The 16344-nt window shown below is 40.8% G+C and overlaps 1 protein-coding gene across 4 annotated transcripts in view; it reads right to left on the minus strand.

Annotated features, from left to right (window-relative positions):
* ULK4 (unc-51 like kinase 4) overlaps window positions 1-16344 on the minus strand; it is a 218633-nt gene that overhangs the window by 3378 nt on the left and 198911 nt on the right. For all 4 annotated transcript variants that reach the window (XM_063407199.1, XM_063407208.1, XM_063407217.1 and 1 more), the window contains one exon: window positions 2024-2112. In XM_063407199.1, the coding sequence (XP_063263269.1) occupies window positions 2024-2112 (89 nt within the window). The remainder of the gene's footprint in view (window positions 1-2023; window positions 2113-16344) is intronic.

Raw genomic sequence — 16344 nt, forward strand, 5'->3', positions numbered from 1 at the left:
CTAAAAACTGCCTGTTCCAAGTAGCTCAGGAAGCCACCACCGAGAGTTTGGCAATCCATGACTGCTCCGTGGCGGCAGGGGAGCACTGAAAGCAGCTTTTAATCCAACCAGTGCCCTTCTCTTGGCTGGAATCCCCCTTCTGACACAAAGAGGGAGAGGTTGGAAACCTGTCTGTAAGAAATGAGAAAGCAAGAACATTCCTCAAGCAACTCAAACCATGGTAATATGAGGGTTGAAGGGCCAGGGCGTTGACACTATCCTAAGGATGTCTTGGATCCAGGACCTCGGCTGTAGCTGCCTTTAAAACACTTCCAGTTCTGCAGGGGATACAGAGAGGCTCCTTAACCAGGTTCAAAGCACAAGTGAGGAGACCAAGTTTAGCAGGTCACAAGGAATATTTTGGGAAAAATGCCTCATAAGGAAATCTGAGGAGAAGACAGAATATCTACACCTTCCATAAACAAATGTCCATTCAGCTAAGTCTGATAAAGCTTCCTAACTCTAGGCTTTCTCTGCCTGCCTGTTGTCAATTTATGCATGTCTGAGTCTTTTACAGCCCAAGAACCAGACTGAATCCCTCTCACTCTCCTCTGGAGGCAAATGGATAGGGACATGTGTTCCCTAAAGAAGGAGAGGAGGGGAAATGAAATCCATGAGCTCTCAGGGGCTCCCTTGTTGCTGTTAGAGTGCAGAAGCTCAGCACAGCAGAGGAACCTGGCTCACCTTAATGTATCAGCAGAGTCCTCAATGGCAGCTGGAATTTGATCTACTGAGCATTTTGTGTTAAATTAGAGTGAGTGCTCTTTATTTGGGCTCAGTAGCATGTGTTATTCTGCATACAGAAATGTACAGACTGCAACAGACTACCGAGGAAGCCAGAAAAGCAGAACTCATAGACAACAACTGGGCTGTCTGGTGCATCTAGTGTACCTCTACATCTGGTGTAGCTGAAATGCTAAAAACAGAGTGAAAGTTGTTTCTAACAGAGGAAAACCCTGTTCTCTCCCACTCTCATTTTCAGTGGTGGGGCCTGTGTCTCCCTTGGGAAGAGCTAACATTTTATTTTAGTGAGGTCATTTAATGTGTCATACAAAACCCTGTGAGTCAGCAGCTGAGTGTGCAAGAGGGATGCTGACTCCTCTCAACAGGTTTGGTTAGTCCCTGGTGTTCATCTCCTTGAACTCACCACATCCCAACCCTTCCTCTCTGCATCTGCCCACACCCCTCCTTCCTTCCAACACATAATATTCTGCTATAACGTTGAGGACCCAGTTTTCCCAAAAGCCTGCATTTGGGAGGACAAAGAGCACTGTAAAGATTATCTTAGTGTTTCAAAAACTGACCTAAGAACTACAATTTCTCTATGAATTTTAGTTCAACCAGGAGTGAAACGAAGCCCAACAGCCCACAGCAGAAGCATAAAATTTGTTTTGAGAGGCAGAGAACAGCCATTCATTCATTCATATGTCCAAGGGGGATTAGATAAGGGAAAGTCTATTGGAGATGAGCTAAGCTTTGGCCAGTTTGTTGGGACTAGCACCTCTATTCTTGCAGAGGAGGCCATGGCATTCCCCTTAGTCTCGTGCCTCCTGCAGAAGCCACAGGTATTCTTAAACAAAAGCAGTTCTGTTCTTCAGGCGAACATTTGAAAGGAATCAGTTTGCAAGTGCATCAACCACAGCTACCTTAACACGAGGCACAGATGTTGCATTGTGCACGCAGCCCACTCTGCCAAGAACCCCTGACAGAGGGAGCAAGGTTTGGAATAAAATAATAAATTAAAAAAAATAAAGTTATCCACAGAATCAACACACACACAGAGCTGGACTGTGCAGCAGCTGGAGATCAAAGCTGTCGCAGGCTCTGACAGAAAGGACTTTGGAGGAAAGCAGTGCAGGGAGGGGGGCCAGGGACAGAAACCTGAGAAGCTCTTACTGCACAGAATTACAGAAGACCATTGCAGACAAAAGAGGAGGTGAGCGCTGTCAGCCCTGGAAATTCCTGAAAGCCTGAGGGAACTCACCTGCTGGTTTGGGTTAGGCTCTCTAGAGCCTGGATAAGAGAATCACCATCATTCTTCAGGCTCTCCAAGTGCTTCTTGTTTGAAGTTATCTGGAACAAAAAGAACCTTTACCAAAGGCTCAGCAAAAGATTCTTCTGTCATTTTTGTGGGATTAGAGAGAAGGAAACAAGTCACAGCATTTATTACAATTAAATGAAATGTGACAGTGAAGAGACCATGAGAAAGTCCCTTTTACTGAATTTTAGGCAGAGACCATTTAAAATGTCTTGGCTTATTTAACAATATTCACCCACATTCTGAGTCCCTGTATGTGTGCAAATTCACATATCACAGTCTGCCAGTCCTGATTTCACCCTTAGTATCAGTGCAAATACAAGCCACATTTAGTCAGAATCCCAGGGATATCTTGGGGAGACAGTTATTTTCATTTCTCATTTCAGGGAAAAAGTAACCAAGCTTCTACTAGCCTTCAGATCAGGATGTGTAGGGTTTCTCTGAGAGAAACCAGGTTAAAATCACTGCAAAGTTGGTTAACTGCATATGGACATTTTTCTTGGCCCTCATCAGACATTAGGAGTGTTACCTGCACAGGACTGTCACCTACAGAGCAGAGCGCTGAGTGACCAAAGCTATTTGCCCTGTAGTGTCAAATGAATCATGATTATAGCTGATTTTGCTGCTGTTGTGGTTCATTACATGAATCTGCAATGACTAGTTTATTGTTTCTCCAGCCTTAAGTAGTACAACTACACAACTCCAGACATCCACACATTTCCTGATGGTTAAGCAGGTGAACAGGAAGGTCACGGGGAACACGACATGAAGACTCATGCTTGAACAGACACTGAATACTTGGCAGCTTGCTGAAAAGCTCTTGTAGCTCAAAAAAATTACTAAAAAACCTGGTTTGCGTGTCAGTTCCTGCTTGCAAAGGTAAATAAATCTTGGCTGAAGAGAAAGGAAAAGGGGAGGACTGGACCAGCTGATTATTTTGATACTGGAGGAGTTAATGCTTGAAACGATGACTTCTAATCCCAAAATCTGGCAAGGACTTGTAAGTTTTAGCGTGCTGTGGCTGGCCCTGTTTACCATTGATCAAACATCTGGGCAACACGCCTTCACATCTCCCTCTTAAATCACAACAGAAGCTGTATTTACAGCTGCCATCCCACCATAATTTATCAGCGGTGATTCTGCAACAACAGTGCCACTACATCTATAATTGTAACATCCTGTAGTTTAGCTCTTACAGGGAACAGGGACCTGTCTGAAGTAAACCAAAACATATCCTGTGTGCTGGAAAAAACCCAGTGATGCCATTACCTAAGCACAAATCATTGGTAAATCCTGATTATGGAAGGTTAAACCTTTTTACTCTGTTGAGGTTTATATCTGATTCTCTCAGTTTATATTTCAGAAATCCAGTCTTCTTTATTTGTTACCTGCTAGACACAGAAAATGTTTTGTAATCTGGGTTCTGAATGTGAGAACACCACCACCATGTGTAATAGGAGCAATACAGGGAGAAAAGTACTTTCACCACAAGACATTGCTTTCTGTTCCTCAAGAGTGGTCATGCCTCCACCAGCCTGCAACTCCTGCAGCTCACCAGCCACTGCCACATTCCTTGCACTTTCCACATTCATGCCCCTTGTTCATCCTGCATACTTTATAAAAGCCAAGAGATCACAGGGAAGGAAGGTCACTAGGACTGAATCTTGCTCCATAAAACTACCAGGTCAAATAAAGGTCACAGATATCTCTCATTCTACTACATCCTAACTTTTGGGTGCTGACATTTGTATAACCCTCACAGTCTCTTCAAAAAATAGCCAATGGCATCATACAGAGAACATTCAAAATATGCTCAACTATAAAATCTGGTACAAAGGGAAAAGTTTAATTCCAAAATGATCTATTTCAAACAATAACTTAGTCCAACTGAGTCACGGGGTCTGACTCTAAGCCTGCCCATGCTGCAGCATGCCTTGTGCCACTATTAAGAACACATTTCTGTGCATACAATGCATTTGAATAGAAAGGATTAAAATGGCTTTATATCCACAGAAATTGTAGAAGACTGAAAGAGAAAGACCCACGAGATCATCTCACCATGTCCCTGCTAGACTCCACTGTGCAGAGCAGCTTTCAGCCACAAGCAATGTGCTCCCATGGTATCCATCCACAGGGGCTGCTCCCTGGGCTAACAAAATGCTTCAGTAAGAGCCTTTCAGCAGAAGTGGTAGCATGAGGAGGGAAAGGATCAGCATGAGCTGCTTCCACTCCATTTAAATTAAGTATAACCCAAATTTAGAACACATTTTCTTGAGAGTGCCAAATACCAGCTTCATCCAAGCCAAGGGGTCTTGGTGAAGAACCAACCTGTCCTGTCAGCAGTGCCACCTATGCCCACAGAGATCTCACCCAGACCAAACAGGGTTGCACAGATTTACGTGGGCAGCTGGGGCTTCCCACCAGCTCTTCATCACCAGTGTCCAGAAAAATGCCTCCTATCCACCACTAGGCACCCACTCCAAGAGCCTGGGAGGGGACCAGCTCCGTGCTAGCAGGAAAACTGCAGGTTGAATACAGGGTGAGCTGCCAGCAGCTCAGCCACAGCTGCCTATGGTTTTTGTCAGCACTCCCATGCCCTGACTACTGGCTCTTATTTGCACTTTATCTCAGCCTGAGTAGATCTGATTGCTCCCTGAGAAATTTGAGGGTCTCTTGCAATGACAAGCTTCACAGGTGCTTGTGAGAAATATTATCCGAATCACTGTTCACTTTCAAGATGAAACTTTACTCATGTTTCTTATTTAGAATATGTTCCAGTTTCATCTTCCTGTTGTTCTGTAGATTATAATAAATTATGACAGGACATAAAACCACCATTCGCCAACATTTGAGAAATTAATGTATTTTTCACTTTGTTTTCTTTTCCTCCTATCCACCATTGCTGCCTTTTATCCACACCAGTTCTAGTTCTCATTCATTTGGAATTTTAAACACTAGTTTAATGATCTCTTGTAATAATTGCTGTTTGTTAGGGCTGGCTGCAACACAGATTCAATGACATAATCAATAGTTATTCCTTTAATTAAAAATGTAATTAAATCTCAGTTTAGTTGTACACTCACTGCAATTGAACAAGAATTTCAAAATTACTTTTCTTTATTAAGCCCACAGCCATCCAGCAGCTCTCTTCTTCTCAATCCTGTTAAACAAGGGTGAGCCATAAAGGAATACCATGGCTGATATGTAATGACCAGTATTTCCAAAAAATTCAAGAAAACTATTCAGATATTATGGTGCTGCTAAAGATGAGTGCAGGAAAAATTATAATATAAAACATTTCCAATATTGGAATATCTACTTCACTAATTAACGGAGGAGTTCCTCATTCTTAGGAATTTTTGAAATTCAAATTTTAAGAATGCACAGACACTTAAGGGGAAATTACTTTCGTCAAGATTGGTTTCATAATGCTGAACTGCTTTCTCTGATTAATTGTAAGTTACATTTTGTAATTTACAATGGAGAGAAATGACCTAGGCAATAAACTACTCTCTCACCCTTTTCAAGAGAAAGAAATTCTTTGCTGAGTTTTCAAGTAAACCATAAACTTGATATCTGTGAAGTAAACTGGAAAATAAGGCAAAAATAGGAGCTTTTTATTTGAAACTTCTTCTTGGTTGAAGAAAGGTGTTGGAAGCATATTCAGCTTCAAGTATTATCTTCTCAAATAAACAACTGCTGGGGATGTTCACCATTTGCATGCTCAACAGATGCTTTTCCACAAGCTACTACCTTGCCTGTATACACAGATACGAGCAAGACACCTTAAAAAGTACCTCTTTCTCACAAACTATTTCTTTCTCTTTCCCAAACACACATATTTTAACCTCATAAAGCAATGCTTCCTTACATTTTCATCAAAATTTAATATAATTAAGCTAATTACAGGCTCTCAGTTCTTGCTCAGCTTTACTGGCACAGGCTGAGAGCAGTCACATGGGTAAGACAGAAGCTGCTGTGGGTTGATTTATCAGAACTACCAGATACTCATAGGTGCAATGTCAGCATCACCTGAATATTGACGCATGTTGTGAATAAAGTATCACTTTTCCCATGTTGGAAGCTTTTCTGTGAATGGAACTTGTACCTTCAGCTAATACTGCAGTAAAAACAATCAGCAATACATTTTTTTCTATGGACTAACTGGAACCCTAGGTAAGACACGAAATATAGTACTAAAAATTAAGTCTCCAGACTAAAAAACATTAAAGAGAACACTCCTATTGCCCTCTAGACACTCTTTCAAATAATGTCTTCATAATAAATGCTGTTCCTGCAATTTTAAATATGCATCTCAGACTTCTCATTCCTACTTCCATCTTTGACTGTCTGAAGGCACTGTCAGTAGGACACAGAGCCTTTCATTCCCAACCAAAGCTACTGTTTCAAATGTCATCCAGGCTGGTGGTGACTGAAAGTTGATGGCTATTCACAGCTGCTTAGCGTGACCTTATTCCCATTTTTTAAGGAACAAATGTCAAGAAATATAGTGGTGTTAAAAACATTGCTATAGCTGATGTGACAGCCCAGCAAACAAGTCAATGGGATAGTAACTTCACAAATGAGGCACAATGCCTGGGCTGGAGGGGAAAAATTTCTAGTGTTGTGACCCATCTTATGCCTATCCCAGGGCATTTAATGGTACTCTTCCTCCCAGGCTGTCAATGCCAAACTATTCACAAGCACTGCAGTAATCAAATAAATCATGTCACTTGGTTTGTCAGTCACAACTCACAATGACATGGCCAGAAATATGCAGCCATTCCTTCTCAGCAGAGAAGCACAATAACAAGCAAATATTGCAACCAGGGGCTCACACAGGTGAACTAAAACTAACTGATTCATTGGCTGTGGACTTACTAAATACAAGCATTTATTTAATTATATATTGCTCTCCAAACATATACACTAAGCTGGCAGTGCCCAGAGGAATTAAAATGAATGCACTCATCATTTCCCATGACAGATCAGGTGAATCTCTTGCTTCTCTAGGCTTGCACACTCTCACAAAATAATGTGACCCTACCTCTGTGTACTGAAGTGCCAGACTCAATAAAGCATTTGGAGCCTGTAAAGTAGAGGTTGTGATGATGACATTTAATTATCAGCCCCTAAAGAGGAATCCCAAGCAGGGACCCAGCTACCTGTACAGTTCATGGGGAGTGCTGCTGCCAAAGGGCATGGAAACCTCCTGCTGGGAATGAAGTTACCCAAATTCACTCTCCTCTCTGGAGCTCAGGTTATTAACACAGCCAGTGAAAGCTCACGGTCCAGATGGCACAGACCACGGTGCCTTTTCTCAGTGCCCCCTCAGCAGGCTATGAGCTCCTGGGCATTCCTGTAGTCCCCTCCCCTTCCCTAGGCAAGTGAGGATCACCTTTTGTTGCTGCATCAGGGTTTCTAACGGATGGGGAGAGGCAGGGAGGTTTGGATGGTTCCCACACAGAGAGTGAACATGAGAACTTGGCAGGGAGGCAATCAGCAGCATGGCTCTCCAGGTAGGAGAAGTTAAACACAAACTCCCATTTACCAGGGAAGCACTCTAGCTATTAGGGCAATTTTACATATGTGGCAGCAATTTTCTAAAATACAAAAGCAAAACAACTAAAACTAGAACAAAAATCCCAGATATATACAGTGGTCTTTTGTGAGGTGTTTAATCTGGCATTAGTTACATGTGTTCTCAGCAGGTCTGCAGAATAGGACCCTCTAAAGCACTAAGGTGCAGCCAATTTACAGGTTGTTTAATGAAAATTAATGCTAACTCTTGCCAGCCTGTGCTGCTGTAGCAGAGGAACATCCAAGGGCAGTGTGCTTACAGGGACATTGTATACTCACTAGGATGGCCACAAGCTATTTTTGCTCTCCATAGTGTAGGACAGCTCATTCTAAAAGGTTAAAAACCTTCACGGCATTGCTTCCCTGCTGCTCTTCTCCCTACACATAGTTCAGCTGGAGAGAAACACAGAATGTGTGTGTGGGAAGAACAAATCAAGTTGGACAAGTTATATTTATGTTACTAATTGCCAAGTCATTTGAACAGGCCTGAGCAATGCTGCTGGACCATAAAAACAAGAAATGAGACTTACAAAAGCATGGGTGTTCCAGGTGTGCTTTGGCAAGCACATTGGAGTCAGGGATTGCAGACACACAATTACAAAGACTTTGTGGCCTTCAGATCCTGCAAATACATGTGAAAACAAGCAGGTATCTGTGACCAAAAAAAACCCAACCCCACAGTACATTACACAGCTTAGCTCTGATTTCAGAGTTCAAGAACCTTTTTTTATCTCTTTATGGATAAAATTCTTGTTTCACTTAAGTCAACAAACACCTTTTGATTCTGATAAGGCCAAGATTTCATTCGAGGTGTTTTGTTTTCTTATTTGTATATGTGTGTGGAGGTTTATTCTAAGTTCAAAGCCATTCCTACGGGTAACTTGGAACCGTCCCAGTTTCCCGGCAGCCTGAGCGCCACACTGGCTCGAGGACTATTCACAGACAGACAAGGAATGTCTCCCGCATGATAGATAATCGTTAATTGATTTTGGATGTTTCTTGACACCTTTTCACTCTGAGGCTATTCTCTGCCCTTCGGCATATACATTTTGCACACAGAGGCACACTCTGTGATTGTTGTAAAATTGTAAAATTCCCGATTCTAAGGGGCATTGTCTGAACATAAGAGAAGATTTGTAAAACTGCAGGGTAATTATTGAACAGAAGGTACTCTCTGTCTCGTTTGATTTTTAAAGTTTGGTTTTATTGCAAGTAGCGTTCTCAGCTCGCTTTCAGAAATGTCTCTATAATCCAGAAAATATCCATTATTGCGGTTTCCACCCTCTTTAATGAGCGAGTTTAAAATATTTGACTTAACAGGACTGGATAGGGCAACCTCTTTACATCCATTATGCAACCAGCTGACCACAACAGCTTTATTAGCAAAAGTAAACTGCAGTTCTGTTTGGCAAAACATGGCTCAATGGTGCTACAGGAGACTTCCACATAGGGCTGCAGTGTTGACAAGTTATGCATGCTCAGAGGCCAACCCAACATCTATATGACACTGGAAATAAGCACTTGCCATCCTGTTGCTGGTGATCTCATCTGCAAACACAGGTTCATCTGTCACCTACATGCCAACGACTCCCTGAGGTACTACTTCAGACCAGTTTCACTCTGTCCAAACAATGATCACAGCCAGCCTCAAACATCAGCTTTAGCCAAATGGGGCCACATCCTAAGTTTACACAAAACTTGCAAGCCCCTGATCCCTCTTCCCACAGCTTCCTGTCCTCATCTTGCTTGGAACTGGTGAGACCACCACCTCCCAGGTACACCTCACCCTGGTAGTCTCTTATATCTCCCTCCTCATAAAAGAAACAGGGAAATCCACTGAAAGGATTTTTTTTATTACCAAAGTTCAGATCCTACATTTATGTTCCTTTATGAGCTGTTATAGAGGCTCCTGGTTGTTGTGGAGCAAAGCAAACTAAAAGTAGTTATGAACAAACACTAGAACAACACACAGATTCACTGCACATCTAGATTTCCCCTCAAGTTCATCATTCTCTGAATTTCTTACATTCAAATATCCTTCATAGTCTTTCTCTAATCAGATTTTCTCCTAAAAGAGCTTCTGACAAGTAACTCCCAATACTTCTTGAATGTTGATTTCCATAACTCTTTTTTCAGTGACACTGTCTTTCATAATTCTGTCTGCCTCATAATTCAGTCTGTGAATAAGATCCTTGCATTTTAACATCTGTCAACCCTTATGTCTCCCTGTAAAACCACAAAATAGTCTAACTGCAAAGGTTTTTTTGGAGTTATATCAAACTTTCACTGATGTGCTCCAAGGGTTAGGGATGATCTTCTTTACTTTCATGTACATGCTCTTTTCATGTTCATCCAGTACAGCTAAATCAAGCTCTTTCACTCACATATTCGTGTGCATGCAAACCTTTTTGCTTTAGTGAATTGCCTTATCTCAAACCATGACTGGTTTTCCATTTTAGTTTCTCTCCTCTGTCCAGCTGGAGAGTGATAAAGCAGCATGGTGGGCACCTGGCATCCAACCCAGGTCAGCCCACTACACATGCTTCGACAATTCAAATAATTTCAAGCATTTACACACGTATAAGACTAAAAATCATTACCACAGATAACTCATCTTGTTATTAGGAGAGTCAGTGACACTCAGAACATATTGGAAAGTGCTGACCTTTAAATGGCATTTATCATACAGGAGAAGTGTGCAAGCAACCAAGCAATTACCAATTTAATAAATGCTGTTATGTCTAAGGACACAAATCCTTGAACAGCCATGCAGCAATGCTCAGGTGAACTAGGCAAACCCCTAGGAACAGCCAAGAAATCTCAGTTAACTGAGGAATTCAAAGTTTAATGCATACAGCTTCCAAAAAATGATACCTACCACCTGACATAGTTCCTTGTCCTGCTTTAAAATGCATCAAGATAAAAGACTACTATGCCTTGAGGAAGGCAGAGTGATGTGAACAGAGCTGTCCGAGTTGTCTGTGCAGTTCAAGTCTGATCTAGTATGCAAAATCCGTAACTGTCCCTGAGCAGAACCTGTGCATAGCACTGATCAATTTCCATGGAGGATGAAGCTAAATTAGATGGCTCATGCTCATGTTTGTCATAATCCGGACTTGAACACATAACTCTAAAATTACACCTCTCTACAACTCCGCTTGATGAGTTAGATTTGATATTCCAAGAAAAGTAGGAATATGATGAGTTAAATTAAGAATTAACACAGATCATGAAAGACTCATTTGTAAGGAATAAAAAGAGTAGCAAAGTCTTGTTAGAAAAATCGTTCCGAACTACAATTTTGAGCTAAATATTAAAGCACCAAACATTAGTTCCTTTGTAGCTCCTACAGACTGATTTCCAGGGACACATAAAACTCAGACACCTTGAGGTTTTCCTTAAGCACCAAACATGGATAGTCTTGCATATACAGGAGAAAAACAAAACCAGCCCTCCTCCTGCCAAAATCCAGAAAAATGCTCTGAAGAGTTTTGTTATTGGGGGAAAAAAGGATCAGTGTATTCATACTTCATGTAAAATGCAACTAGGAATGTAAATGACTGAACAGGGATATAAGTCTATAAAACACCAATTTCTGAGGAAAATTATGCTTTATATAATGGTTCAATTTCCATAAAATTGTAAAAACTGTCATAAAAACAAATAGACTTCTGAAATCGATGCTTGCTTATTGTCATGTGACAGATGGCTCTGGCTGCCTGGCAGAGAGCAAACAGCCACCTCATTGGTTCTCACTGACCTCGGAGAGAACCATTTTAGTCTGTTTTTCATTTAACAAGTCCAGTTGCCTTCATGTACCTTTACAGCAGCAAATCAGTCATCCATGTGTAATTACACAGAGGAGGTCAAAAGGAAGTAATAGTGATGAGCCCAACAGATGACACAGCTTGGCAATCTCAACAGTATTGCACTATGTAAAATTACAGTGCGCTGAAACACCAAATGAGTCCAGCAATACTTTTGTGCCCACAGAAACAATGAATTAGGACTCCATAACGAAAACAACAGTGATAGTCATTGGAAATTACACTGGCCTTGAATTAGGAATTGAATAAGCAGGTTGCAGGTTTCAGAACTGCCAGTTTCACTACACGACCCAAAACCAAACAGCTGCCTGTGTGAAAGAGCCTATTTCTCATTGCTGACCATGGCAGTATTGCTTTTTAGACAGCCCCTGTACCTATTCATAACCACACTGGGCTCCCAATACCCAAATACCAGCACGGTGATAATCGCTGGGGAGGATCTCAGAAAGCAAACATATTCCAAACAGATCAGTAGTTTCCCCCAGGAACTTGAGTCTGCAATATGCCAGCCACTGGAATAAAGACTTCCCATTCTTGATGCTCTCCAAAATTAAGAACAGATCCCAACTTTTGATTTTCCCATCCCCATCAGTGTCATTAAAGAGCAGCTGTTGCAGATTGACTGAAAAATGTCAGTTGTGAAAACCATCAACCAAAATACCAGTCCAAATGTGCACTTAAAACAGACACACATATACTTACAGACTTACACTACTTATTCCAAATAAACATAATAATACTTAACACAGAATGAGTGGTTCAGTAGGCAAGTTGTGAGTAAGCATTCACAGCTACTTCAGAGGTCATCCTCCCTCACTGCACCTCACAGTGCAGATAACCACAAGTCGTCAGTACACTCGGGTTTTGGGTTCTGTCAACACTTGCCTGTCCATTAAGTTGTGTTTGGACTCTACACACTTCATTGTTTATGAGCCCTGCTGTTTTAGTGACATCAAGGAAGAGCTGATTTGATGAGCTCACATCAATTTTCTTCTCTGTCTCAACTCACATTGGCTATCAGTTTCACCAAGGACTGGCAGGAAAAGGTTCCTGAAGGAGCTTTCTTAAGCTTTTCTCAATTTGTTGAGTTTTAGCTCCTGTGTGTAAGAGAAATTCTTGAAGATATCTCCAACATAATACCATCCTGTTGTCCTTTATAATTATATTTCAAAATACAGATGAATATAAACACTGTGGAGTTTCTTTGCTGTGAGTGCAAAAATAAATGGTCTTAAAGACAAGGTTAAATGATTTCGAGCAGAAACTTACAAAGAGAAGTCACCCTTTTCTTTCAACACAGTGTTGTGCAGTCACCTTCATCTTTTCTTATCAACTGCCATTTCCACATATGCATGAAGTGCTCTTATGTTAGGATCATAATCTTTAACCTAGCAGTCTTCTATGAACAATAGAAGAAAAAGATACAAAGGGTGAGTCCAACATGATGTCTCTAACTAGTGGCATGAATGGCAACATAATGCTTTACTGTTAATTACGGAAGTCAGGGAAGACCAACACTCATTTTATTTAAGGATAAAACTCAAGTTGCTGGTAACTCATCCCTGGCAGTATAAGAAGAAGGGTGATGCATGACAATTCTGCATAATACTTGACAGAAGATGGAATGAGGGGAATAAGACTGGCTGTCTGTGCAGGCCATGGCAAGGACAAATTTGTCCCAATGCAAATGGCCAGCTGTGATTGCCAAAGTGGGATGAGGCAAGGACAAATATACCACAGTGTCCAGAAATGAGTGTAGAAGCTATAAAATATCTGTTTATATTGTTTATCTTCTCCACACAGAGAGCTCTGTCTGGCACTGTTACCACAGATACTCCAGCTTATCTCCTTCACTGTGTAGTTAAAAGAAATTTTAGCTAAATTAAAATAATGCAATTAAGTAAAGAGTCAAACAATCACAAGCACTTCAGCTAAAGCAGTTCAAGAGATTACCAACTACTTAGCTAGAATGTGAAACCTCTGTATAAATGCACTCACTACGTGGCAGTGTTAAGTGGGCTGGCTTGAACCACCTCTGTTGGTGATTTACAGTGATCTATTTTAGTCCGAGCTGTAAAAGATGGGGGAAGCCCATACAGGTGGCTGTGTTATCTCAGCAAAGGTAGCATTAATTTCCAACTGGGCAAGCCACAGCTTCTGCAACTCCTTTGCCTTGATGGCACCATGATGGTTAATTTTTTAATGCATCCTTATTTTTATAAAACATATTTTAATTGTGATTAATTATGTCATCAGTTATGTTGTCCAAAGGGGTTTTGCTGGGTTTAGTTGCTACAGTAAAAAAAAAAACAAAACACCAACAAAATTGAAAACTCCCTGTTCCAACTGTCTGCTCCATTTTTTTTCCCAGTGGTTCCTGTCACCAAAGCAGGAAGGGGAGAATAATCTCACTTGCTCTGGTTCCCAATTTAGCTGGAACAGCCAATGAAGGTGTGACTGCACAAATGCTGACCTGAGACAGGTTTCCAGGTCTGTGGAATAGGGACAGCAAAGAGGCAGGACAGGGCAGCAGAGGCAGGGGTGGACCATGCAGGGCAAACTCCACTGCTGCCACCATCTCAGAGCCTTAAACCTGAGCTCACAAATTTTGTCATTAAAAGGTGTAGGTAAAGGGGTAGAACGATGAGAGGAAAACTTTCAGCAAAGTACATAGCAAAGGCAATGTCAGTCCTGAAAACACAAAATCTGCTGAATTTCCAAAGAAAATCCTTATCCTATAGAAAGTAATTTAATTTTGATTCGAGGACATTCTCTGGAAGACAAACTGACTGATTCTCTTTGTAACTGTCTAATACAGCAGGGACTGACCTTTGCATTCTCATTTTGATGCTTATCTTGAACAAACAGCCTAGAAGTCAATGTCTACTGAGAAAAAATTAGGGAAGTGACTTTTCTCTAAAAGTGCAGAGCAAGTCCTAGGGAAAAAAATTAATAAATACGAGGCCAGCAGCTGTGGCTGAATGTTAACCAGCTTTGTGATGCTGTGTTTATTTTGCCATTAAATGCTTGCTGAGACAAGTTAAACTTCAATCTTGAATTACATGATTAAGTCTTTCAGGGAGAAAGCTTTTGTTATCTCAAAATATGTTGTATTTCAGTATGAGCAGAGGAACAAGCATTTTCTTATTTTATACATTTTTGCTTTTATCTTGTGGGTGAATGTAGTGCTGAAGGAATGGATAGCACTAACCAAAGGCAACCCTATAGAATGCAAGGGTTCTGACAAACTTTGCCCATGCAGACTGGGCAGTGAGTTTCACACCTGGCTTACAGCACCGTCACTTCTGCAGTCATGGCTTCAGCTGAAGAGACAGCCCTATCGAACTGTGTAAAAACCACCTACCCGCAACCCAACTTTCAGCTATCATCTAATAAGGCTGTAAACTGGGTATTTTTCCCTCTCATTTTCACTTTGACTATGGTAAAAAATCATAAAGCACTATTATCACATGAAGGCATTCATAATAAATATGCACAGGTTACAAATAAAGCATTTTTAACTTCATAAAGCAATTTGTTTTCTTTTAGAGGTTTCAAGTGAAAATTCCTCACACATTTCTGCTGATGTGCACCTAATTACACCAGTGTTTTGCATTTGCCCTGGCACAATTATTATTAACAAGGTGTGCCTTAAAATTAGATGTTGCAGCCCTTACACTTAACCTGATTAGGTTAATAATTTAAATATTAACAGTTACAGAAATGCAGGCAGAGAGATTCTTGTTAAACAAGGAGTAATTACATACTCTTACACTGTATTCTTTTAAAAAACATGACTTCAGATGCAGATTGAGCACCTGGATGTCTGCCACAAGATCCTGCCTTTTGCCCCTATAACCACCAGTCTTACAACTTTGTCCTCCAGGACAAGGGAACTGACTCATGCTACAAACTTAATCACATCACAACACAAAGCTGATGTGATGATCTCATTACTGTTCCTGGAAAAGGAATAAACTCAATTCCTGTTGACACCAGCAAATCCAGCTTTCAGGGAAGACCCACAAAGGCCCTGACCAGTAACAGAGAGAACAAGTAACATCAGTGGCAGTCTATTAAGGAAACTACTATCGTAAGTGAGATAGTGTCAATGAGACTTTTAAAGAAAGTCTCAGTGCTTTGTCAGAGGATTTTTTGAATTTTAAAGGAGATTTTGAAGGATAGTTGATCCAACCAAGTCTGTGCTCCTTTTTTTTGGTAAGTTTAAGGTACCTGGAAATTGCCTTTATGCCAAGATAAAAATAATTTTGTACATTAAAGAATAGATTAATTGCTTTATTTCAAGGACTCAAGCAAATCGAAATTGGCTAAGAGGTTCATTTTGAAGCTCTTTACCCCTTTTTTAATACTATATTTGGATTACTCCCTAGCATCATATAAGACATGTAGAAACAAAATCTAAACTGACTAAATATGACTTAAAAAGAATACCTGTCTGATCAAAGCACCTAGCTCACCTGTGTTGCTTTTTTTGGTTTAGGGTGTTCTGGAGGGGTTTTTTTGGTAAAACTAACTAGCAGGAAGTCTTATCTTCTGAGAGTTCACTTAAAACTGATTGCTTCTGAAGATTTGAAGAATGATTGGGATTATCATTCTAAAACAGCACCCAGGGGAACTGGGTGGATCAAGGGATTGCTAATGAGATAGTGAGTCTTTCACATCTAAACTGCTGATTTAAATTCAACCCAACACAAAGTTCCCTCAACTGGTGGACATCTGATGATCTGTAAAAAATGAGGTGATGTTCTCACTCTATTCTTAGAAATTACATGTTGAACTGCCAGGAAAATCATCACTCTTTGCAGTGAAACCAAGTGAATTGACAATGAAACACTTTAA

This window comes from Prinia subflava, chromosome 1, assembly GCF_021018805.1.
Source record: "Prinia subflava isolate CZ2003 ecotype Zambia chromosome 1, Cam_Psub_1.2, whole genome shotgun sequence".
NCBI classification, from domain to species: domain Eukaryota; kingdom Metazoa; phylum Chordata; class Aves; order Passeriformes; family Cisticolidae; genus Prinia; species Prinia subflava.